Source organism: Euleptes europaea, chromosome 20 (assembly GCF_029931775.1).
Source record: "Euleptes europaea isolate rEulEur1 chromosome 20, rEulEur1.hap1, whole genome shotgun sequence".
In the NCBI taxonomy this organism is placed as follows: domain Eukaryota; kingdom Metazoa; phylum Chordata; class Lepidosauria; order Squamata; family Sphaerodactylidae; genus Euleptes; species Euleptes europaea.
In genome coordinates this window covers 5,833,038-5,857,822 of record NC_079331.1, presented here as the reverse complement: position 1 = coordinate 5,857,822, position 24,785 = coordinate 5,833,038, and the positions used below count along the sequence as shown (strand labels likewise).

The 24,785-nt window shown below is 49.9% G+C and overlaps 1 protein-coding gene across 1 annotated transcript in view; it reads left to right on the top strand.

The window, feature by feature from the left end:
• ULK3 (unc-51 like kinase 3) overlaps nt 1–24,487 on the top strand; it is a 36,108-nt gene extending 11,621 nt beyond the window's left edge. The window contains exons 9-16 of the mRNA XM_056866050.1: nt 251–291; nt 688–790; nt 2,275–2,339; nt 3,879–3,957; nt 5,006–5,046; nt 5,355–5,402; nt 5,525–5,668; nt 24,296–24,487. Of these exons, the coding sequence (XP_056722028.1) occupies nt 251–291; nt 688–790; nt 2,275–2,339; nt 3,879–3,957; nt 5,006–5,046; nt 5,355–5,402; nt 5,525–5,668; nt 24,296–24,487 (713 nt within the window). The remainder of the gene's footprint in view (nt 1–250; nt 292–687; nt 791–2,274; nt 2,340–3,878; nt 3,958–5,005; nt 5,047–5,354; nt 5,403–5,524; nt 5,669–24,295) is intronic.
• Nucleotides 24,488–24,785: the final 298 nt, after the last annotated feature.

Here is a 24,785-nt window from a genome sequence, read left to right as displayed (position 1 = left end):
TCTCTACACAGAGGCAGGCGATGGCAAACCGCCTCTGAACGTCTAAATCCTTGAAAACCCGACAGTTTTCGGCTGCGACTTGATGGCGCTTCCCACCACCTCAATGTTTTTAACTCTGTTATTTTTAAGGTTTTATTTTATAAAATGTTTTTACAGTATTGCTAGCCACCTTGGGTCCTGAGATGCTCTGAAGATAGGCAGGCATATAAATATTTTAAATAAATAGATCTCTCTCTCTTGTCTCTCTCAGATGAAGTTGACGCCCGCAGGAAGGAAGCGATCAGGACCAAGGTGAGTCAACAGCTATCGCTGGGAAGGGTGGGTCTAAGAGGGTGGGGCTAAGAGAGTGTGACTGGCCCAAGTTCACCCAGCTGGCTTTGTGTGTAGGAGAGGGGAAACAAATCCAGTTCACCAGATTAGCCTCTGCCGCTCATGTGGAGGAGTGGGGAATTGAACCTGGTTCTCCAGATCAGAGTCCACCGCTCCAAACCACCGCTCTTAACCATTAAGCCACGCTGGCTCAATGTAACATGGGTGACCTGGTGTCCTGGGAGCGGAGAGAAAAAGTTCTGACTTCACTTCTCGGTACCCCATTCATAATTTTCAACCCCTCCTTAAGGTGTGTAGGTGTGTTACCTCGGGGCGATTCTGAGCTTCCGTTTTGCCTTCCCCCCCCCTGTGGCTTAGGTGAGCCAGTACATCTCACGGGCAGAGCAGCTCAAAGTCCTAGTCGCATCCAGTAACAAAGCTCTTCTGCAACGGGGACATCCTGCGAGGGACATCCTGAAAGGTAAACCTCAGTTGCAGCCAAAACCACCTGGCTGCCTGGGGTCCTTCAATAACTGATGTGGCTCAGAAACTCACATGAACACATGAAGCTGCCTTCTACTGAATTGGACTCTTGGTCCATCGAAGTCAGTATTATCTACTTGGACCGGCAGCGGCTCTCCAGGGGCTCAGGCAGAAGGTCTTTCATAACACATAGTCCCTTTAACTGGATATGCCGGGGATGGAACCTGGGACCTTCTGCATGCCAAGCAGAGGCTCTACCACTGAGCCACAGTCCCTCCCCACCCTCCACAGCCCTAAGAGGGCTCACATGCACACATGAAGCTGCCTTATACAGAATCGGACCCTTGGTCCATCAAGGTCAGTATCGTCTACTCTGACTGGCGGAGTCTGGGGTCTCGGGCAAAAGATGTCTTTCCCATCACCTGCTGCCTGACACTTTTAACCAGAGATGCCGGGGATTGAACCTGGGACCTTCTGCGTGACAAGAAGAAGCTCTATCATTGAGCCACACCCTCTCCCATCAAAGTCAGTATTGTCTACTCAGACCGGCAGCGGCTCTCCAGGGTCTCAGGCAGAGGTCTTTCCCATCACCTACTTTAACTGGAGATGCCGGGGATTAAACCTGGGACCTCCTGTGTGTCAAGCAGATGCTCTTCCCCTTCCTGATGGCAATAACTGATGGTAATGCTACCTGCTGGCCACCAGGGGGGGGGGAACTTCTCAGCAATTATCTCCAGGTGCCCAAACTGGATTGAGGATACCCACCCAATCCGCGCCTGTGTGTTGCTTGCCCAGACAAGCACAAGTTTTTCTTTCCCCCCTCCTGGCTCAGTTGGGGTCCCGGGAGCATCCCATGCCCCACTGCTTGCACAGAAGTTGCGTATTTACAGTTGCGCACCGTTTCAATCTACACTGGGTTGTGCAACCTTGGAAGGTTCCGCTATTGTTGTTCCCACGGCTGCTTTAGCATTAATTTTTTTGCCAAAGAAAAACAGAGTCGGCCTGTCCTCAGTTTAATGACGATGCTGTTGGAGTTCCTGGTATGGATCGGGGCCCTGGGATGGGGCGCTGAATAGGACACGTGGCCCTCATGAGCACATGAAGCCCATGTCTTTCCGACTCTTGAGAGCTAGCGTGGTGTAGTGGTTTGGAGCGGTGGACTCTGATCTGGAGAACCGTATTCGATTCCCCACTCCTCCACATGAGCGGCGGAGGCTAATCTGGTGAATGGGATTTCTTTCCGCACTGCTCCACACAAAGCCAGCTGAGTGACCTCAGGCTAGTCACAGTTCTCTCAGCCCCACTAACCTCCCAGGGTGTCTGTTGTGGGGAGGGGAAGGGAAGGAGATTGTAAGCCGGTTTGATTCTCCCCTAAGTGGTAGAGAAAGTCAGCATATAAAAACCAACTCTTCTTCTTCCTTGGAGAGATTGATCTGTGTGTCCTTTCCTTGCTGGCTTATGCTTGTTTTCAATTTGTCTCAGAGATGTCGAAGAACAAACCTCGTCTTTATGCGGCGTTGGATGTGGCGGCGGCGGCTGTGGCAAAGGTGAGCCATTGGAGGCGTGTATGCTGGACATCCCGGAGGAGGATTTTCCTTGTTCCCCCTTCTGCTGTAGCCCTTGGGAATGTCATCCCTGGGGGAAGGGGGTCAGTGACCCCCCCCCGAGGAACAACATACAGGGTAACAAAAAAATGTGTGTGACTCGCTTTATTGCAATAGTCAGAAAAATGGAACCGAACCCGCAATATCCCCACAATATCCCAGGGTAAAGCATACAGGGTAAAGTACAAGCATACTTGGAGATATGACTGTCTTTTTCAGTGACTCTTCTCAGTTTACACTATACTCTATTAAGTGTGCAATAGTTCTAGTTCTTTATTATTACCGTCCACGACCAGTATATAAATAAAGGAAACATTAATTACAAAAGGGATAAAAGTAATGTACAAAAATTCAGTAATAAACACAGGATAGTCCTAATGGATACCAGCTAAAACTACAAATGTCTGACTACAAATTGGCACTTGGACAAAGGCTAAAAACGCATGGTCGCTTAACCCACTGTATTCCCCATTTCAGCCAGGATCAAATTTACTTGGGTTGGGGGGGAAACTGTACGCATTACCTTGAAAAGCAGGGACGAAACTGTGCCAATCGATCCATGTAAACAGAAAATGCGGGAGACATGTTCCTGTTTAGTTTGGCCCACGCCCCCGGTGATTGGTCGTTTCAAATTGACCAATGAGGGCCTTCCCTGCCCCGGGAAACGACCAATCGCCAGGGGCGGGGGTGTTGCAAGCTAAACAGGAACTGTGCCCGTCTCCCGCATTTTCTGTTTACATGGATGGATTTGCACACAGTTTCATCCCTGCTTTTCAAGGTAATGTGTACAGTTTTTCCCCAGCCAGGGTAAATCTGATCCTGGCTGAAACGGGGAATAAAGTGGATTAAGGGACCATGCGCTTTTGGCCAAAGTGTGCAATAGCATTATGTCAAAAAAATAAAAATAAAAAGTACTGTAATAATAATGAAAAAGTTTGAAATAGTGTGAGAATTACCAAAATGTGACCCAGAGTCACGAAGCAAGCACAGGCTGTTGGAAAAAAATGATGGTGATAGACTTGCTCGAAAACAACAATATCTGCAAAGCACGGTAAAACGAGGTATGCCTGTAGGGGTCGGCAGAAATTGCCCACCCCTACAAACAGAAATGCCATTTCTGCACCCAGACCCTTCTGGGTATAACCACAGCAGGCCCCCGGGAATCTGAAGTGGGGGGGAAACGGCCTCCTAGCTCCGAGGACCCGACAGGAACTCCAACGCCTGTTTGTGTCTGGTTTCCCAAAGCCTGGCAATGTTTGAAATCCAGCACTGGAGCCAGGAATCGGTGCTGGGGGCGGGATGCATGTGAGGACTCTCTGTCCCTGTGTGTCGCTTCTGGGAAGGAGCTATTTCTGGTCTGGATCCATCTGGTCCTCTCCTCCGGGCGCATCTTGCGTCGTTTGCGTTCCCCCGAAGCTCTGTTGCTGGAAGAAACACTTCTGTTCCCGGCTGCGCTGGAACTTTTCTCTGTCTCTGTTCCAGGAGGAGGAAGGCAGCGACGACAGCGAGACACTCGAGTTGTACCAGCAGAGCCTGGGGGAGCTCTTGCTCATGCTAGCAGGTAAGGGGATGCCGGGCGGGGTTGGCTGTTGGGTGGGAACCTTGTGAAGCCAGCGTGGTGTAGTGGTTAACAGCAGTGGTTTGGAGCAGTGGAGTCTGATCTGGAAAACCACATTTGATTCCCCACTCCTCCACACGAGCAGCGGAGGCTAATCTGGTGAACCGGATTTGTTTCCCCACTCCTACACATCAAGCCAGCTGGGTGTCCTTGGGCTGGTCACAGCTCTCTTAGAGCTCTCTCAGCCCCATCTACCTCACAGGGTGTCTGTTGGGAGGGGAAGGGAAGGTGACTGTAAGCTTGTTTGATTCTGCCTTAAGTGGTAGGCATATGAAAACCATCTTTTCTTCTTCTTTTTCTGAATGGGATGGTCAATAGATACCGTGGACAGATAGTAGAAGAAGCAGAAAAGTCGGTTTTTATATACTGACTTTCTCTACCAATTAAGGGAGAATCAAACCAGTTTCCAATCGCCTTCCCCTCCCCAGACACCCCGTGAGGTAGGTGGGACTGAGAGAGCTCTAAGAGAGCTGTGACTAGCCCAAGGTCACCCAACAGGCTTCATGTGGAGGAGCGGGGAAACCAGCCTGGCCCACCAATTTAGCATCTGCAGCTCATGTGGAGGAGTGGGGAATCAAACCTGGTTCTCCAGATCAGACTCCACCACTCCAAACCACCTCTCTTAACCACTATACCACGTGGCCAGACGTCTCCCTCTTGCCCCGTTTTGTGAGTTTCCTGGCTTTTGCAGCTGTCGAAGACAAACTGTAGGGCTAGGTGCACTTTTTGGTCTGAAGCGCCGTCGTCACGAGACGGGGGTTCTCCTGGAATGATGACTGATCTCCAGACGACAGAGATTAATTTCCCGGGAGGAAATGACAGCTTTGGAGGGTGGCCTGTATGGAATCACATACCTGCTGAGCTCCCTCCCCAAACTTTGCCCTCCCCAAGACTCCACCCCCAAATCTCTAGGAATTCCCAACCCAGAGCTGGCGAGCCTATGCACCGTATCAGTTCCTTCTTGTCTAACGCTCTTGTTTTCCGCCTCCAGCTGAGCCTGCGGGCAGAAGAAGGGAGCTATTGCATGCAGAGGTATGGACCCTGATTTGTCTTTCAATTTGTGCTTGGTGGCTGATGGGAAAATAAAAGCCTCCGTTTACAGAATGGTCGTATTCTCAGTTTTGCTGCGGTTGGTGGATGAATGGGCTTGAAAAATCAAGAATCCATGTTGCTCTTTTTAACAAAAGAGCTGTAACAATCACGAGCAATCATTCCTTCCCTCCTTAGAAGCTTCACTTTGCTCTGTAGGCTTGGTGAGCTTTTCCACCCCACCCCGGTCCCTCTAGGTGGTCTGTTTTCTTCTAAACTGATGCAACTCACAGCCGGTTTTGTGTTGGCAGATCCAGACTCTGATGGGGAGAGCAGAGTACCTAAAAGAACAGATAAAGGTACGGAAGAATGAAGCCGGGTTGTGGGGGGGCAGCATGTGGCACGCGGGCTGCAAATTAAAGCAAAAAGTTATTGGCTTGTGGAACTCACAAGCAATGACCGATCCCTCTTTCTCTCCCAGATGAAGGAGTCGCAACTGGAAGCCGAGGCTATGGGCAAGGAGGGCCTGCCAGATTCCGTGCGGAGCTGTGAGTGTGACGCTCGTGATAACCGAGTTTGCGGCTTCCTGCTAACCTGCCGTTTTGCACAGATGTATCGGGTACAGGTCAGGGCAACAGCCACTGTTTAACTTACTGGGAAACTTCCCAGAGGACCATTGGCAGCTGGGAGAATTCCAAGCAGAGCCCTGGTGGCATCCGCTGTGCCTCGGGCTGCTCAGGTCAAACCCGGACGACCATGGGAGGGGGGTAACGGGTAATCATCAACCCTCGCTGTGACCGAGTCGAGTGGGCTCGCTCTGTGGTCCAGACCGCTCAGGTCTCTTCCTCGGAGTATTCTCCTGAACTATTTATCCTCCTCACTCCGAGGACTGGCGATGTTACCTAATTCTTTTCACTACCCCGCTTACCTGCCTGAGCAAGGGTTATTAAGCTCAGTTGCCGCTGCCAGCACAGGGAGAGAACAGGCGAACGAGCAGCGGGGGCCAGTCCCAGTGGTAGGAGGGCCTCGTTTGCCTGAGTGACTGAGCAGGGGGGAAAAACCCCAAACGAGGCTTCCGTTTGCATGCCTCCACCCCGCACCCCGTCACAGCTACACCTGAGCATCTTCTTGCCGAGGGCCCCCTCCAGCCCAGAACCGGCCCTGACAGTGCGAATGCAGATGTTCTCTTCTCGTCGGAAGGAAATTAGGTCAGCCGCAGCTGTTACGGGCGCATGCAGATAATATTCATGCTAAGCCTCATGGAGTGTCCACTCGTTTTGCCAAGCGTGAGTCCCTTGGAAAGAGAGAACAAAGGAGGATCCCTCATGGGATCAGAATGCTTCCTATTTTGGGGGAAGGGGGCCTGACAGCAACAAGACTGTATGGAAGAGAGAAGCCCCTGTTGGAGTGGGGGAAATGTGGGTTGTGCGGGGTGGCACAGCCTTCTGAAAGCGGGGTCTTGGCGGTAGGGGAGAAGCGGAGGACAACTCTTCTCGTCCTCAGAGGGGCAAGAGCCCTTTGTGTGCATCCCTTACATCTTGGGAGAGTCCCCGGGTAGCCGCTAATCTTTGTCCCTTTTGTGTTTGACTGGTTAATGGGAATAATCTGCTATGTGGGCCCTCTTTTCTGTCCCTGATAAACAGAGCTGGGTGAGGGGGCTGGAAGGGAAGGAGCAAGAACCAGCTGGATAAGCCAGCCCTTTATGCCGAATAAGCTTGAGCAGTAAGGAAGGTCGGAGAACCGGCTGTCCAAAACCTTGACGGATGATGGGGGAAGACCCTCTGGGCTTTGTAAGGGCAGGCGGGCGTCCAGAAGAGCAGAGATGCTGTGCTTGAACTAGCAGGGAGAGGGCAGGCCTTGGCCCTTACCTAGAAAGGGTTGTACAGAACAGAGAAATGAAAAAGAAAGCCATACCATTGCAACAATTACTATTACGTCCAAAAAAAAAGAGAAAGGAAAAGAGAGAAAAAATCACAATGAGAATTATACATACAACTTAGTAAGCTTAATATCATAAATAATAAGCATTGTTTGAGGTTACCAATAATAATTGCTCGTGGTTATTTTAGTGATGGTGATAATTAATTGACGAATTTCGCAATTTTGTATGTGAGCATAAATCATGAAGTACCCTATGCAATACTCAATGAATATAGATAAGTAAAAACTTTCAGTAATAACTGCTGTTATTATTTTCTAAACATACTTCACCATTTACGTATTATTATCATCTATCCATAATACATCTAAGAGGTTATAAGTTTATCCCCCCTTAACATCATTTTCATACTCTGAACCAAGAAGATTAATTATAATTGATAATATATTTGTAAATTATGCTTCCATTATTGAGAGTGGGTTTCTGGTAAGGATCTGCTAGCGTGGCTTCAGGGACAGCCATGTGGTTATGTCGAGAGTGTGACTGCCCTCCAGGTCACCCAGTGAGCTTTGTGGCAGTGTGGGGATTTAAACCCGGGTCTCCCTTAGACTGACACCTCACCGCACTGACTCCTCAGCCGCTGTGCCGGGTTCCAGTGATTTCAAGCAACCAGGAAGATCGCAATTCAGGCTGCTAAGACACTGAACATATCAGATGTGTTCAGTTCATCTGTTGCTCCAGCTTAGATTGACTATGGGAGGGAAAGAGGTTAGAGGCTACTAGATAGGGCATGGTTGAGGTTTTTTGCAGCAGGATGGGATTATGCTAGCAACAGATGCAGCATCACCATGGTGTGGGGGTTTAATTTATTTTTTTGAATTACATTTTCATTTGGGACGGAGGGGTAACAAAGGCCCGCAGTCCGCTGCTTGGCATAGACATCCCCCCACCCCAAGGCACGGGGAGCACATTGTTATGATGCCGGTTATTGTTTTAATCCTCCATCTTCCCTCGCGATAAGCTCTTCAGCCCAGAAGAGTCAAACGAGGTGGCTGCAGGATCCTGACCGCCCTTGGGCCCAGCGCCACGGAGCAGGGCTTTTCCGGCACTCTCCGACTTAATGATTTCCCTTAATTTAACAGGACTTGGTTGCTAGGTGGCTCTGTGCCCACAACCCCTTGTGCTGTGGTCAGAGTGCCACTGGGTTATCTTCATTCCTTCCCTTGTTCTGCATGATGCCCGGCATCGAGAATCTGCATCCTTTTATTGGAGATCCCCACTTTTGTGTGTGTGGGTTAAGTGCCATCAAGTCGCTTCCGACTCCTGGCGACCCTAAGAATCAAAGTCCTCCAAAAAGTCCTATCTTTGACAGCCTTGCTCAGGTCTTGCAAATCGAGGGCTGTGTCTTCCTTTATTGAGTCAATCCCATCTCTTGTTGGGTCTTCCTCTTTTCCTGCTACCTTCAACTTTTCCTAGCATGATTGTCTTTTCCGGTGACTCTTGTCATAATGTGACCATAATAATGTGACCAAAATACGACAGCCTCAGTTTAGTCATTTTAGCTTCTACGGTCAGTTCAGGCTTGATTTGATCTATAACCCACTGATTTGTTTTTTTGGCAGTCCACTGTATTTGTAACACTCTGCTCCAACATCACATTTCAAAGGAATCTACTTTATTCCTATCAGGTTTCTTCAATGTCCACTTTTTTTCAATGTCCCCACTTTTAGAATGCTTGATTTGGAAATTTGTAAGGCAAGGTTCTTTTCTACAAACATTATACATCTAACACAGACACACCATACAAACATAGCACAGACTGTTACATCTTAGTAAGAATTCATTCTAGCTTAATTTTACAAAATCTTGGATGATCTATTTTACATCAAATATGCTCAAAATATTGCTATTCTCTTCTACCATCCTTCCTTAGCAGCATTAATTGTAAGTACGGTAGTATAAAGTATAAAATTAGGAAACAGAGAAGAGAGGCAACTTAGTAATTCACCCTTATTATTTCTAATATGGTTATAAATTTATAGAATAGAATCATAGAATTGGAAGGGACCACCAGGGTCATCTAGTCCACCCCCCTGTACAATGCAGGACATTCACAACTACCTCCCCCCCACACCCCCAGTGACCCCTACTCCATGCCCAGAAGATGGCCAAGATGCCCTCCCTCTCATGAACTGCCTACATTCATAGAATCAGCACTGCTGACAGATGGCCATCTAGCCTCTGCTTAAAATTAGATCTTCATTATTTATTTGACCAGAGTCATTTATGTTTATATTTTTATCAGATATCCACCATGCATAAAATTGTTCATTTAATCAATTCACTATGTGTCATAAGTTTCTAAGTGCATTTAATTTATTCCTAATATTTCTTAAACCAATATATAGTTTTCTATTCACTGACTATTATATATTTCCAAGCTCATTTAAGTCAAGATTCTTCACAGCGAATTTGTTTTGATGCAAGTCAAAAAAGAAATTTAAAAAATTTTCTTCTCTGTCGCAGCCTGCACTTTACAGTAAACCTGCATGCCTGGCACGCATCCCGTGGATTCAATACCTCACCTGGTGAGCCGCGGACAATCCTCCCACCCAGACGCCGATATGCAGCCAAGACTGGGGAGGATCTTGTATGGAATTGCATTTAATTTGTAAACTTTAATTGTGTAAACACACTGAGTGCACTTATGATACGCCCCGGGTTGTAAAAACTGTGTTTGCTTAAAGGCGGGGTGGGGGGTGCTATTTATTGATCTATCCTATTGTTGTAAAAATTGTTTTTTGCTGTGCCATTGTTGAATGGAAAACGCGACGCTTTGAAACCCTTGGACTTAAGTTCGAACCTCATGGAAAACCTCACGTAAATTAAAACGACGGTTTAATTTAACGGATTACGGCTAGTGTGGTTGTCTGGACGCAGGTCACTCCACCGACTGCAGGTTGGTTGTGTGTGTGTTAAGTGCCGTCAAGTCGCGTCCGACTCATGGCGACCCTATGAATCAAAGACCTCCAAAATGTCCTATCTTTGACAGCCTGGCTCAGGTCTTGCAAATTGAGGGCTGTGGCTTCCTTGATGGAGTCAATCCATTTCTTGTTGGGTCTTCCTCTTTTCCGGCTGCCCTCAACTTTTCCTCGCGCCAATGTCTTTTCCAGTGACTCTTGTCTTCTCATAATGTGACCAAAGTACGATGGCCTCAGTTGGTTGGCTAGGGGCTGTCAAACCAGGTTCTGAAATCAGTGTAGAAATCACAATCTTAACTGTAGTTTTTGTGCGATGCATGACTCTCGCAGTTGGGAAGAGGTTGCCGGAACCATCTGCTTCATCTCTGCCCCGGCTGTTCGGGGACGTTATTAATAGCTCCCCAGCCCCCTCCCCATCCCATAATCCTTGCCAGTACTCTGCACATCTCCCAACTCCTATGACCACAGTTGAACTCAGTAGGTTTTGAAATTTGAAGAAGAGTTGGTTTTTAAAGGCTGACTTTCTCTACCACTTAAGGAAGAATCAGACCGGTTTACAATTCCCTTCCCCTCCCCACAACAGACACCCTGTGAGGTAGGTGGGGCTGAGAGAGCTCTAAGAGAGCTGTGACTACCCAAGGTTACCCAGCCGGCTTCACCATAAAACATAACCCAATTTAAAACCCCAGTACAATTAAACAATAAACCACAGGGGCTCTAGTGAGCCAGGGAGAACGAGCAATCCGGCCCCAACAGAAATGACGGAATAAGTACAGGATGGTGGGCAGGGAGGCCAGCTATGATATAATATACCATTGCTGGCCTCAACCATAGGCCTAGTGGAACATCTCTGTCTTACAAGCCCTGCGGAACTGCATTCTTCCTTCTACGACGTCTGGAAGCCCCCTTTTTTAACACTGCTCTCCCTTGGCCAGGAACCCTCTTGTCAACAAAACCTCCCTCCTCCTCTCGGACTGCGCCGCTGATTATTTTCTATCCCCCCTTCCTTAGGATTTGCCAACCTCCAGATACTAGCTGGAGATCTCCTGCTGTTACGGCTGATCTCCAGCCGATAGAGATCAGTTCACCTGGAGAAAAATGGCCGCTTTGGCAATTGGACTCTATGGCATCGACATCCCTCCCCTCCCCAAACCCTGCCCTCCTCAGGCTCTGCCCCCAAAACTTCCCACTGATGGCCAAGAGGGACCTGGCAACCCTACCTTTCCTCCTTCTCCTTTCTCAAGCCCCCCCCCCCCACCAGATAGCTCTTTCCCTCTCGATCAGAACGGCCGCCGGATGAGATTTCACACACGCTATGAAAATACAAAAAACAGCACAATCCAGGTTAAGCCGGTTGTTCTGCCGGCGTTTAAAATTCTTCTCCTGTTTTGCTGCTTTCCCTTTGATGCCTTCTGCTAGAAACCCCAGGAGATCGGAAGTGAGTCAGGAAAGCGTTTTTTTTTGGGGGGGGGGGAATACCCAAGAGGATGGCCATACACCTGGGCTTTATCACATGCTGGATCTCATTTAGCCTGATAGAAGTAGAACACACTGCGAGCTAGACTATTTTAGAGTCTTTGTGCAGGCCTTGGGGCGCACGGCTCTTGTTATGCGCTCCGAGAAATGCACCTGCCTGTTGGAGCGGTGCGGTTCAGGACGATTTAAGGAGGAAACATGGGGGAATTCCTAGTGGCGGTGCGTTGTTGGACTGTACATCTGAGACCCGTGGGGCTAGATTGCTGTAATGAGCTTTACCCGGGGCTGCCCTTGAGGACAGCCCGGAAAGTGCCCACTGGGGCAGCGCATCATTTTGCGTGTGTGTGTTTTAAATAACCCAAGTTTCTATGGGGATTTTACAACCCCCTGGCTGTGAGTTTAAAAGCCAGCATAGCCAAGAAGCAGCTCATCCACAGAGAGAACGAGAACCCTGCAAATGATTATCAAAAATGTGAGCTGTTTGAGAATGGGCATGCAAGTAGCCAATGGCCTGCTCACCAAGGAAGAAGAGGAAGACGAAGAAGAAGAGTTGGTTTTTATATGCCGAATTTCTCTACCACTTAAGGGAGACTCAAACCAGCTTACGATCACCTTCCCCTCCCCACAACAGAGACCCTGTGAGGTAGGTGAGGCTGAGAGAGCTCTAACAGAGCTGTAACTTGTCCAAGGTCACCCAGCTGGCTTTGTGTGGAGGAGTGGGGAAACAAATCCAATTCACCAGATTAGCCTCCGCCAGAGTAGCCTCCAACGCTCATGTAGAGGAATGGGGAATCAAACCCAGTTCTCCAGATCAGACTCCACTGCTCTAAGCCACCGCTCTTAACCATTACACCAGTAGCAACCACCCCCAGCCGAACATTGGAGCTGGAAGCAATGCCGAGCTCGAGAAGCCAGGACACGTGTAGGGTTGGGTCCTGTAACCGTTTGCACATACACCCCCTCCTCCCGACAGACTCGGACAGTTCCAACAAGCCGTCATTCCATTCCCAAAAGCCAGGGGTGCGTGTGCAGAAAAAAATTCACAACATCCCTCCAGGAGCGTCGGGCTCCTTTTAGAGACGCTTTATCACGAAACGAGGCCGTGGTGTCCGGTTGGTGAACGGCTTCCTCCGATCGGCAGGTCCAGGTTTGGTCGAAACACAATGCTGCATTTCTTATTGTGAAAAACAGATAACGGGATTATTCCCCCTCCGCTCACGTGCCATCACATACAATGCCTAATCCCTTGGGGTTGTTTTTCTGCGTTCGTTATGTAACTCTTGGATCTAAGGATAATAAAAATGACGAGGGATGGACTCTTTGCAAAAGATGTCTTTGCTGTTACTCTTTTTGGCGGGTTGGGGGGTTTGCAGATACCAGTGCCTTCGTTCCCCTGGTTATGGTCCCCCTAATAAAATGGATGGGTTAAGTTTTTCCTAACCAGAACTGTCAAGGCAAAGGTGTTACACAGGTAAGCTTTTTCATGGAGGAATGAGACACCCTGAGACCCTGGAGAGCCGCTGCCGGTCTGAGTAGACAATACTGACTTTGATGGACCAAGAGTCTGATTCAGTATAAGGAAGCTTCATGTGTTCATATGAACGCTGGAAGGAACTGGACGCAATTTCCATGATTGGAAAAGGGGACCATGCCTGCTTGTTTTAGTAGCTGCTGACACAGAGGGGGTTACCAGAACCTCTTATAAAAGCCCAGTTCACTCCAGTCTTTCTCCAAATGCTGCTGACCATCCCCAGGACTACCGAGAGACACCACAGCTCCCCACAAAGGTTCCTTGGGGGAGGGGCTGTGGCTCAGCGGTACAGCATCTGCTTGCTGCGCAGGAGGTCCCAGGTTTGATCCCCGGCATCTCCAGTTAAAAAGACCAGGCAGTGGGTTGAAGGGAAAGACCTCTGTTTGACACCTGGAGAGGTGCTGCCGGCCTGAGTAGACAATACTGAGCTCGGTCGACCAAGGGTTTGATTCAGCAAAAGGCTGCTTCACATGTATCACATGAACACATGAAGCTGCCTCCTGCTGAATCAGACCCTCGGTCCATCAAAGTCAGTATTGTCTACTCAGACTGGCAGCGGCTCTCCAGGTTCTCAAGCAGAGGTCTTTCTCATCACCTCCTTGCCTGGTCCCTGTAACTGGAGACACTGGGGATTGAACCTGGGACCTTCTGCATGCCAAGCAGAGGCTCTACCGCTGAGCGACCACCCTTCCATATCCTTCTGAGCCTCCCACTCCCACCATTGAGATCTAACACAGACATCACATGAAACCAAATTCATTGACTTTTGTTAGCTCTATGAGCTTCCTGTGTGACCCAGCCCCCTGGAATCTATTATTAATTAATTAATTCAAACATTTATATCCCGCCGATATAAGGCTGAGAGTGTGTGACTGGTCCAAGGTGGGAATTCAAACCTGGGTCGGCCAGATCCTGGTTCAACACTTTAACCACTGCACATCAGGTTTCCCTTCTCTTAGCAGACTCCACTCGGGCGATAACCACTCAAGTAGCCAAATTTTGCCTCCAGTCTAGTGGGATCCGTAAACGGCTGATTGAAAGCCTTTCCCCGTAGAAGATCTTTCCTCCTCTTCAAAGCATCCTTCCCAGAACCATCAACTTTTTTATTATTTTAACCTAACTTTGATCTTTACTCAGAGCTGCTATTGTGTCGAAATTGTGTCGGTCCATAAAGTATGATTTGACCACTACGCCACGCCAGCTCAAAGCCGCCTTGAACCCAGAGGAAAGGCAGGAGAGAAACGTTTTAATAAATGAACGAGATCATGGATAATGATCCACCCGTTTCCGTTCCACGCTCTGATTCTCCGCCTGATGTGGACCGATTAGGGCTGCGAAAAAATGAGCAACGTGAGAGCTGGAACGACAGAGTGAACCTGACCGCTATGCGCAGCGCAACAACAGCAAAAAAGCCCCTTTCCCTGCAGCCATTGTGTCTCCTAACTGTTAAAAGGAACTCAAGCGGCATTATGCGTGGGCTTCAGGGCACCTTAAGGACTAACCACATGTATTGACCTTTCGTGAGTCACCGCTCGCTTCTCCTGATAGACACAAGACGAGTATCCTTTATTTTGGGACACGTATGCTTCTCCATCCGACTTTCCCGGCATCCAGAAAACTTCCCCCCCGCTGAGAGGTTATGAGGCCGGCTCCTGTCCAAAGAGATTGCAATCAGTGTGCATTGGGGCCTGAATTTTTCTTCTTCTTTTTTTAAAAAAAGCCTAGCCAAATGTCACTGCGCATACCGAAGCGAATGATGTGTCACTTGCAGCGGCAGTGCACCCGCTGAGAGCCATGTGCTGCGGAGTCAGCCCAGGTGGATTGCATCCAGGGTTCCTCTTTGCCTTGACCCGTGACATCTGCCAGTCAGGACCAGGCCTCTTTTCCCCCAAAAAATTATTAATTGCACACTTACTCGTTAAAAAACATGCACTGTCAAAAAGAATGCGGGACTCAACTGGGGGGAGGGAAACCGATGTGCAGAAAGAACCGAATGCGTTACCCCAAAGGTTGTGACTTAATGAATGCTTCCTTTGATGAAGATCTAATTGGTTCACCGATCAGTCAATGCAATCTGCGTGAATCATAGAATCATAGAGTTGGAAGGGACCACCAGGGTCATCTAGTTCAACCCCTTGCACAATGCAGGAATTTAACAACTACCTCCCCCACACACCCCCAGTGACCCCTACTCCATGCCCAGAAGATGGCCAAGATGCCCTCCCTCTCATGATCTGCCTAAAGTTATAGAATCAGTATTGCTGACAGATGGCCATCCAGCCTCTGCTTAAAAACCTCCAGGGAAGGAGCACTTACCACCTCCCGAGGAAGCCTGTTCCACTGAGGCACCGCTCTAACTGTTAGAAAATGGCTCTTTTGATTTAATTTCAACCCGTTGGTTCTGGTCCGACCTTCTGAAGTTGCCTATGACGTTAAACAGCCCAGTTCTGAATAGTGCAACTGAGTGGCAATTGAAGGGTTAAGCTCCCCCCCCCTGCACTTCTCTGAGATAAATTGAGGCTGCCTGAGCCTTCAATTAGCCTTTCTTGGATGGACCAGAACATGTGATCTTCGCCTCATCCATTTGAGCTCTAGGCCAGGTTTAAACTGTGGTTTGGGATCTTGGCTTAGGGGGAGTCAGCAAACTCCAGTTTAGCTGGGCGCCTGCATTCATACGTCATGGAGAACCAGAGTTGGTTTGAGCCAGAAATTGGGAACAGGAAGGTGAGGAATGGGCAGGAGAAACCATCCCGTTTGTGCCCATTGCAGCAAATGGCGGTTTAGCGAGGTATCCGGATACCGCCTTGTTTAAGAAAGGAGAGCCAGGGTGGTGTAGTGATTAAGAGTATCAGACTAGTATCTGGAAGGCCCAGGTTCGAATCTCGGTTTCCCTGTGAATAAAACGCTGGGAGTCGAGTGAGCGGTTGGAATAAAAACGAGGGCAATAAACCAGAGGAATGAAAAGAACTTTTTTTTAAAAAAAAATCCATGTTGTTGCCAGGATTTTGGACCACATCTCACTTCTATCGAGTGCATTTTTATCCCGCCTTTCCTAAAGACTTCCCAGCATAAGTGATTATCCCATTACCATGTTATCCTCACAACACCTCTGTAAAGTAGGTTAGGCGGACAGAGAGCAACTGGACCAAGGCCCCTCAACAGGTGGTTCAGAGTACCAGCCTAGTATCTGGAAGGCCCAGGTTCGAATCCCCAATTGTGCTGCGGAAGCTCGCAGGGTGGCCTCGGGCCGGTCACGCTCTGTCGGCCTAACCTACCTCACAAGGTTGTCGTGAGGATAAAAATGGGAGGAGAGGAGAACAGCGCAAGCCACTTTGGGTCCCCATTAGAGAGAAAGGCGGGGTATCAGTGAATTAGGTCAATAATAAAGAAACCTTGAGAAAGCCCCCGTAGATATCCTTGAGCGAGAGAGAGCTACGGTGTTTTACTTGCCAGCCCGTTTCCCTCTCAATCCCACCTGTCCTTTTTTCCTCCATCGACTGGCCTCCCCGCCGCTTTCTCCAACGAGCCGCTCGGTGACATTAACGGATGCTAAATTTAGACCCAAATGCCCAAAAAGCCCTTTTGAATTTGTCACCGCGAGAGGTCGAGGGGTCTCCTCCGCTACAGCGGGCTTTGAGAGGAATGCCGCCTCATTTAGCAGCAGCTGCGGCAAATACCGGGATCTCTGAGGCTGACCTCGTTCATTAATCCTGAATAACAGGAACGGTTTTTTTTTTTTGAAGCGGATGCGAACAGAGGAGGGGTGGAGAAAACTTCTTCGCTGGACCAACGACCAACCACATTTCTCTCCACGTTCTAGTGCCCCCTTCAAAAGGGAAAGGGGTCTAGGATATCCCACTGGACGTGAACACAGGAAGTTGCCTTATACTGAATCAGACCCCTGGTCCATCAACTTCAGTATTGTCTACCCAGACCGGCAGCGGCTCTCCAGGGTCTCAGGCGGGGGTCTTTCACATCACCTACCTGCCTAGTCTCTTTAACTGGAGATGCCGGGGATTGAACCTGGGACCTTCTGCATGCCAAGCAGAGGCTCTACCACTGAGCAACGGCCCTTCCATATCCTTCTGAGTCTCCCGCTCCCACCAAAAGGGAAAGTGAGCTAGGATAACCCAGTGGATGTGAACACAGGAAGGTGCCTTATACTGAATCAGACCGCTGGTCCATCAACGTCGGTATTGTCTGCTCGGGCTGGCAGCAGCTCTCCTGGAAAGACCTCAGGCCAAGGTCTTTTGCATCACCTTCTAGCCTGATCCTTTAACTGAAAATGCCGGGTATTGAACCTGGGACTTTCGGCATGCCGAACAGATGCTCTGTCATTGAGCCGTGGCCCCTTCCCTTTGATACATGAAGCTGCCTTATCCTGAATCAGACCTTGGTCCAGCAAGGTCAGTATTGTCTACTCAGACCGGCAGCAGCTCTCCAGGGTGTCAGGCAGAGGTCTTTCCCCATCACCTACCACCTAGTCCCTTTAACTGGGGATGCCGTGGATTGAACCTGGGACCTTCTTCATGCCAAGCAGATGAACACATGACATTGCCTTATACTGAGTCAGACCCTTGGTCCATCAAAGTCAGTATTGTCTACTCAGACTGGCAGCGGCTCTCCAGGGTCTCAGGCGGAGGTCTTTCACATCACCTACTTGCCTAGTCCCTTTAACTGGAGATGCCGTGGATTGAACCTGGGACCTTCTGCATGCCAAGCAGATGAACACATGACACTGCCTTATACTGAGTCAGAGCCTTGATCCATCCAAGTCAGTATTGTCTACTCAGGCCGGCAGCGGCTCTCCAGGGTCTCAGGCAGAGGTCTTTCCCATCACCTGTTAGCCTGATCCTTTAACTGAGGATGCCCGGGATTGAACCTGGGACCTTCGGCAGGCCATGCGGATGCTCTACCACTGAGCCACAGCCCCTCCCCATCTCTCTCTCTCTCTGCCTGGCCTACTTCACAGGGCTGTTGTGAGTACGAAACAGGGGACCACGCCGAGCCCCTCGGAAGGGATGGGGAGATTAAAAAGGCACGCTGCGCATAACGTGCCGTGCACAGCCACAAATTTGGGTGCAGGGCTGCGCCGCTTCCCACCGGGCCTGCCGTCTCTACAGAAAGGACGCCACGAGAGCCGTTCCCTAAGGGCCCTTCGGGGACCGCATTGCCTCTCGAAGAGCCGCATCTCTCCCCTCGCCGCGGGCAAACATCTGCGTTCTGTAGGCCAGCTGGAGAGAGAGCTCATATTAGATTATATATGCGCTTCTGTGTGGTGCATTATAGTTCCAGACAGGATAACGTGTGCCGGTGGTGTGGGTTTCCCCCCCCCTCCTTTCTCACGACTGGAGGTCAGATTGGCTCCTAAAATAAACCAGGGGAACATCACATGGCCTCCGCAGAGCTGAGGTTTCGGAGCTAGTTGTTAAAAAAGAAGGGGGAGAAGGAAAGAAGAAGAAACGGGAAGCACGAAAGAGAAGAAGTGGTTTAAAAAGAGACTGAATAGCTTGCTCATGCAATACGAAGAAATTTCCCATCGAGGGAAAGGGTGGCTGCCAGACTGCGGGAAAGCCAGTGGGAAGCCGTGCTTTCCGCCCAGCCGAGGGCAGAAACCCTGTTTTACTCCCGAGTAGTCCTAGGCGAGGCAGCCGTCTGTGGGGCTCGCGGGTGCCAAACTGGCGCTCCTGCCAAAGCTCCTCAAGAATCGCCGCTGATGAGCCGGAATTGGTATTGTCCGAACTATTAGCGGCTCTGTTTCCCTGTGAATAAAACATCTGGAGTCGAGGGAGCAGCTGGAATAAAAACAAGGGAAATAAACCAGAGGAATGAAAAGAACTTTGTAAAAAACAAAAAATCCACGTTGCTGCCAGGATTTTGGACCCCATCTCACTTTCCTTCTGTCAAGTGTATTTTTATCCCACCTTTCCTAAAGACTTCCCAGCATAAGTGATCATCCACTTACCATGTTATCCTCGCAACACCCCTGTAAAGTAGGTTAGGTTGACAGAGAGCAACTGGACCAAGGTCCCTCGGCAAGCTCAGTGGCAGAATGGGGGATTTGAACCTGGGTCTCCCGAGTCCTCGTCAGACTTTCTAACCGCTACACCACACTATATAAATTGTGGAACTCCCTGCCCCAGGATGTGGGGATGGCTGCCAACTTGGAAGGCTTTAAGAGGGGAGTGGACATGTTCATGGAGGAAAGGGGTATTCATGGCTACTAGTTAAAACGGATACTAGTCATGATGCATCCCTATTCTCTCCAGGATCAGAGGAGCAGGCCTATTGCATTAGGTGCTGTGGAACACAGGCAGGACAATGCTGCTGCAGTCATCCATTGGCTGGACGTAGGGTTGCCAACCTCCAGGTACTAGCTGGAGATCTCCTGCTCTTACAACTGATCTCCAGTCGATCGAGATCCGTTCACCTGGCGGAAATGGCCGCCTTGGCCATTGGACTCGATGGCATTGAAGCCCCTCCCCTCTCCAAACCCCACCCTCCCTCCTCAGGCCCCACCCCCGAAATCTCCCGGTATTTCCCAACCCTATCCACCCCGTATTGCCACATCTGTGGGGACTTACGTTTTTAACGGCTTCGGCACCGCACCGTGCAAATTAAGCATGCTAAATTTAACGGGCTAATGTAATCAATGCCATAGAGCGTCTCGTGGTTATTCTGCGACTAAGTTCCATTTCCCCCGGGCCTGCCCGATCAAATGGGTGTTGCAGTTCTGCATTTGGAACTTAATCCCAAGCATGCATGGGCCTGATTTGGATCGGGGCCGTGGTGCACAGGGAGAGGGGATTTAAACCTCTTTCACCAGCTCTGTTTCCCCAAACTGAAACACCCAGGGGCGACCCTGTTTTCCCTGTTTCAAGCTCTATGTGCAATGATAGGGTACACCCATGTTTCTCCAATGGTGTGAACGATGCTCTCTTGAAGTATTTGAAGGGCTGCCACTTAGAGGAGGGCAGGGAGCTGTTCCTGTTGGCAGCGGAGGAGAGGGCTCGCAATGATGGGTTTACATTGCGAGCGGAAAAGTACCAGCTGGATGTGGTGTAGTGGTTAAGAGCAGTGGTTTGGAGCGGTGGACTCTGATTTGGAGAACTGGGTTCGACTCCTCCACACAAGCGGCGGAGACTAATCTGGCGAACTGGATTTGTTTCCCCACTCCTACCCATGAAGCCAGCTGGGTGACCTTGGGCTAGTCACAGCTCTCTTAGAGCTCTCTCTAAGAAAGGTCTGATTTGAGACAAGACAGTTTCGTGTGTTCATGTCTGGTCTCCCGTCCACGTGCCAGGGAGGACTGACCCTACTTAGTTTCCAAAATCTGGTGAGAAGGGGGCTTGGTAGCCCTTTGCAATTCCCCGGGAGGGAAACCTATGGAACACAGAGCTAAAATCCCTGTGGGTTTTGCAGGGAAGATCTGTGTGCAAGGATGCTGAATTCCTGCTGTCTTCTACTCGCAGGTCTTTCTTGCAAAGTCTAGGTTCTGTCATAATATTGGCCCAATATACGCCTCTCTGAGAATCCTTTTCCGAATCCATTCCCGTGGAAGAAAAGTGTCATGTTGGAAAAAGCCTGTGTGTTTGGATACTGGCCTGTTCCGAGATGGATTTTTGCTCTGATGTTTGTAGAATGATTCATGTTACGAAGTGAGGTCACGGCTATTTTTAGAGTAGAAAAATTCTCCAGTTCCCCAAAGGCCATGTTGAGTTGCTCGCGCTAAACCAGAAAGAGCTTCTCGGCAGAAAGATGCAGAGCCGGTCTCTCTTGGTGGGCAGAGGGAAAGGCTTGAGGGGTGGGATGTGGCCACCACTAATGGGGCCGGACTATGTGGCGCCCCTTCCCTTTAGGATCCGTTGATCCAGCAGCGTCAGAAGTACCTTGCGTGGGTCCCTGTTGTGACAAATGACTACATCACACATGAACACATGAAGCTGCCTTATACTGAATCAGACCACCATCAAGGTCAGTATTGTCTACTCAGGCTGGCAGCAGCTCTCCAGGGTCTGAGGCAGAGGTCTTTCACATCACCTACTTGCCTAGTTCCTTTAGCTGGAGATGTCGGGGATTGAACCTGGGACTTTCTGCATGCCAAGCAGATGCTCTACCGCTGAGCCACAGCCCCTCCCAATCAGCACTGTCTGCACAGGCTGGCAACAGCTCTCCAGGGCCTCAGGCAGAGGTCTTTCCCATCACCTACAGCCTGGTCCTATCTTCTGGAGATGTTGGGGATTGAACCTGGGACCTTCTGCATGCGAAGCAGAGGCTCTTCCATTGAGCCATGGCCCCTCCAATCAGCATTGTCTACTCAGACTGGCAGTGGCTCTCCAGGGTCCCAGGCAGAGGTCTTTCACATCACCTACTTGCCTAGTCCCTTGAACTGGAGATGCCGGGGATTGAACCTGGGACCTACTTTTCCATGTCACCCATTCTTCCAAGTCCTCAATACGTTGCTCGGATAGCGAAATCCACAAACGTGGGTCTTACAGTCCAGGGGGACATTTCAAAAAAAGAATGAGAAAACCGGATGGGGGAACATCCATGTTCAGTGGCAATCTACCTGTAAATGCTAGTTGTGGGATATAACAGGGAGGTTTTGGGCTCTGCTCCCCCCACCCCTGCTTCTGCAGAAAACAGAGTCCAATCCAGCAGGGCTCTTCTTATTATTCTTATCCAAAAAAGATATTCTTGTTGGAAAGAGCGTGGATGTCCTGTTGATTTCTTTTTAAAAGAAAAAGAAAGGATATCTCTCTCTCTCTCTGTCTCTGACTCTCTCTGTCTCTCTCTCTCTCTGTGTAAGCACATTTCAAAATTTCCAAAACTGTTCCAAGCGTGGGGTGTGTGTGCCTTAGTTGTCATGGATACCGTGCAATTGGCGCTCATGACAGGCACATCGAAACCCTCACGCACAAGCCGCTCTGGGGACACTTTGACAGGTTCGTGGATTTGGGGTTTTTTTCCAAGGTTTGGCCCGTGTTGCTACGAATGCCAGTTTCTTTTCACCTTCGTTGTGCATAATGGTCGACTGATGCTTGAAAACCTTTGCATACCGACGGATCCATGACCCTCCAAACTCCGGCTCTGGGCCTTTCCTATTGCAGCCGGGAGACTTCTGGCAACGATTGTACGGGAAAGCCCCAAGGATTCTGTTGAGATTGGCATACAGTATATTGAACACAAGAAATCGCCTTCTATTAGCCTAGTTCACACGTTGCAAGCTGTATCCGGTGTACGCTTGATTTTTCTTTATGCGTGCCTTAAGTACTTCTCAGGAGCCCCGTGGCGCAGAGTGGTAAGCTGCAGTGCTGCAGTCCAAGCTCTGCTCATAGGGTTGCCAACCTGCAGGTACAATCTGGAGACCTCCTGCTATTACAGCTGATCTCCAGCCGATAGAGGTCAGTTCCCCTGGAGGAAATGGCCGCTTTGGCCATTGGACTCCATGCCATTGAAGTCCCTTCCCTCCCCAAACCCCGCCTTCCTCAGGCTCCGCCCCAAAAACCTCCCCTCCCCCCCGTTGCAAAGAGGGACCTCGCAACCCTATCTGCTCAGGACCTGAGTTTGATCCCAACGGAAGTTGGTTTCAGGTAGCCGGCTCAAGGTCGACTCAGCCTTCCACCCTTCCGAGGTGGGTCAAATGAGAACCCAGCTTGCTGGGGGTAAAGGGAAGACGACTGGGGAAGGCACTGGCAAACCACCCCATAAATACAGTCTGCCTAGTAAACGTCAGGATGCGACGTCACCCCATGGGTCAGGAATGACCCGGTGCTTGCACAGGGGACCTTTACCTTTTAAAGTAATTCTCACATTACATTGAAAGCATGTACTTGTGATTAAAACCCCACATCGATCCAGGTAGTAGTCCCAGGCCATTTAGGCAAGGTCAATTTTGAATCTCGCTCGAAGCTCTTTTTTTTAAATGCGATCTTTAAGATGACTATTCACGATCCCGACGCAAAAGGAGAAATTCCACCCCCCAACTCGCCTGCTCCTTTATTCCTTCCATTAGCCAACCCTGTTTACCTAGCTAACGCGTGGCTGTCGTTTTGCATGGTTCCTTGAGGGGATTCTTCGGTGTGGGGGCGGAGCAAAGACAAACGGTTGTCTGTTAAAGGGGGTCTTAGGTAATCCGAAGCAGGTGTGCACCGGCTTCGCAGTCCGTTCCTGAACGACGGTTCACCGTGAAAGACTAAAAAAATATATGCGGGGAATTCAGCCTGGAACGTGCTGCTAATTACCAAGCATAAATGGCCCCAGTGTGTATGTATATGTGTGTGTGTACACCTGTAACATGTGAACAGCGCTGCTGAGTCTGGCCACTGACCTATCAAAGTCAGTATTGCCTCCTCTGACTGGCAGCCGCTCTCCAGGGTCTCAGGCACACGCCTTTCACCTCACCAGCTGCCAGATTCTTTAACTGGAGATGCCGGGGATTGAACCTGGTCTTTTCTGCATGCAAAGCAGAGGCTCTTCCACAGAGCCACAGCCCCTCCCAATCTGCATTGTGTACCCAGATCGGCATCATCTCTCCAGGGTCTTAGACAGAGGTCTTTTGAATCACCTACTGCCTGGTCCTTTCAACTGGAGGTGCCGGGAATTGAACCTGGGACCTTCTGCACGCCAATCAGATGTTCTACCACTGAGCTACCCCCCTCCCCTATAATACATGAACACATGAAGCTTCCTTATACTGAATCAGACCCTTAATCCATTAAGGTCAGTATTGCCTACTCAGACTGGCAGCAGCTCTCCAGGGGCTCAGGCGGGGGTCTTTCACATCACCTACAATGTGGGGAGCCTGCGTGGTGTAGTGGTTAAGAGCGCTGATTCGGAGCGGTGGACTCTGATCTGGAGAACCAGGTTTCATTCCCCACTCCTCCACATGAGCGGCGGAGGCTAATCTGGTGAACAGGATTTGTTTCCCCACTCCTCCACATGAAGCCAGCTGGGTGACCTTGGGCTAGTCACAGCTCTCTCAGCCCCACTGACCTCACAGGGTGTCTATTGTGGGGAGGGGAAGGGAAGGTGATTGGAAGCCGGTTTGAGTCTCCCTTAAGTGGTAGAGAAAGTCTGGCATATAAAAACCAACTCTTCTTCTTCTTCTTTTAACTGGAGATGCCGGGGATTGAACCTGGGACCTTCTGCATGCCAAGTAGATGCTCTGCCGCTGAGCTACGGCCCATATTTCACCACTTGTTTGTTTTTTTATGGGGAAAAGAAAGAGGGGAGAAAGGCAGTAGAACGGCATCTTTCTTTTTTGGAACAGAAAGGCCGGACAAAGGGATGCATAGAGAACTCTTGATATTTATTCCCCCAATCTCAACAGTACCATGGAATAAGCGGTGTCATAGAAGGAACAGCAATACTACATGTTCACAGCACAACACACAGACCGACGGCCACGTTCAAGACACGCGGGTGGACGCACCCTTTCTCCTCTCGTCGGAAGCGGCGGCGACGGGGCCCGTGGTGCCGAGTGACCCAGGGAATCCCAGCGACCGACACTCACGTGGGGCTGAGGGCACCCCCCGACTCATCTGGCTTCTGTTCTTGCCCCGCTACACGGCCTAGAGCAGGCCCGCTGGCCTGCCTCAGTTTTCCCCGCCTGCAAAATGGGGGCAGCCTTCCCTTTGCAAAAAGCACGAGGTGCAAACGGCAGGAATCGCTAGGTTGGGTTGCTGTTTCTCCGTATTGCTCTATAGCTCTGGGGGAGGGGGGAGAGGGTGGGTCTCCCCCCCCCTCGCCCCTTTGACATCTTGGAAGACACAGAGACGCGGTTGTCATTTTGACCGGTGATACGTTTCATTCCTGGGGGGCGGGGCGGCAAATGGCTTGCTTTCCAAGGAAGAAATGGAGGGAGAACGAGTGC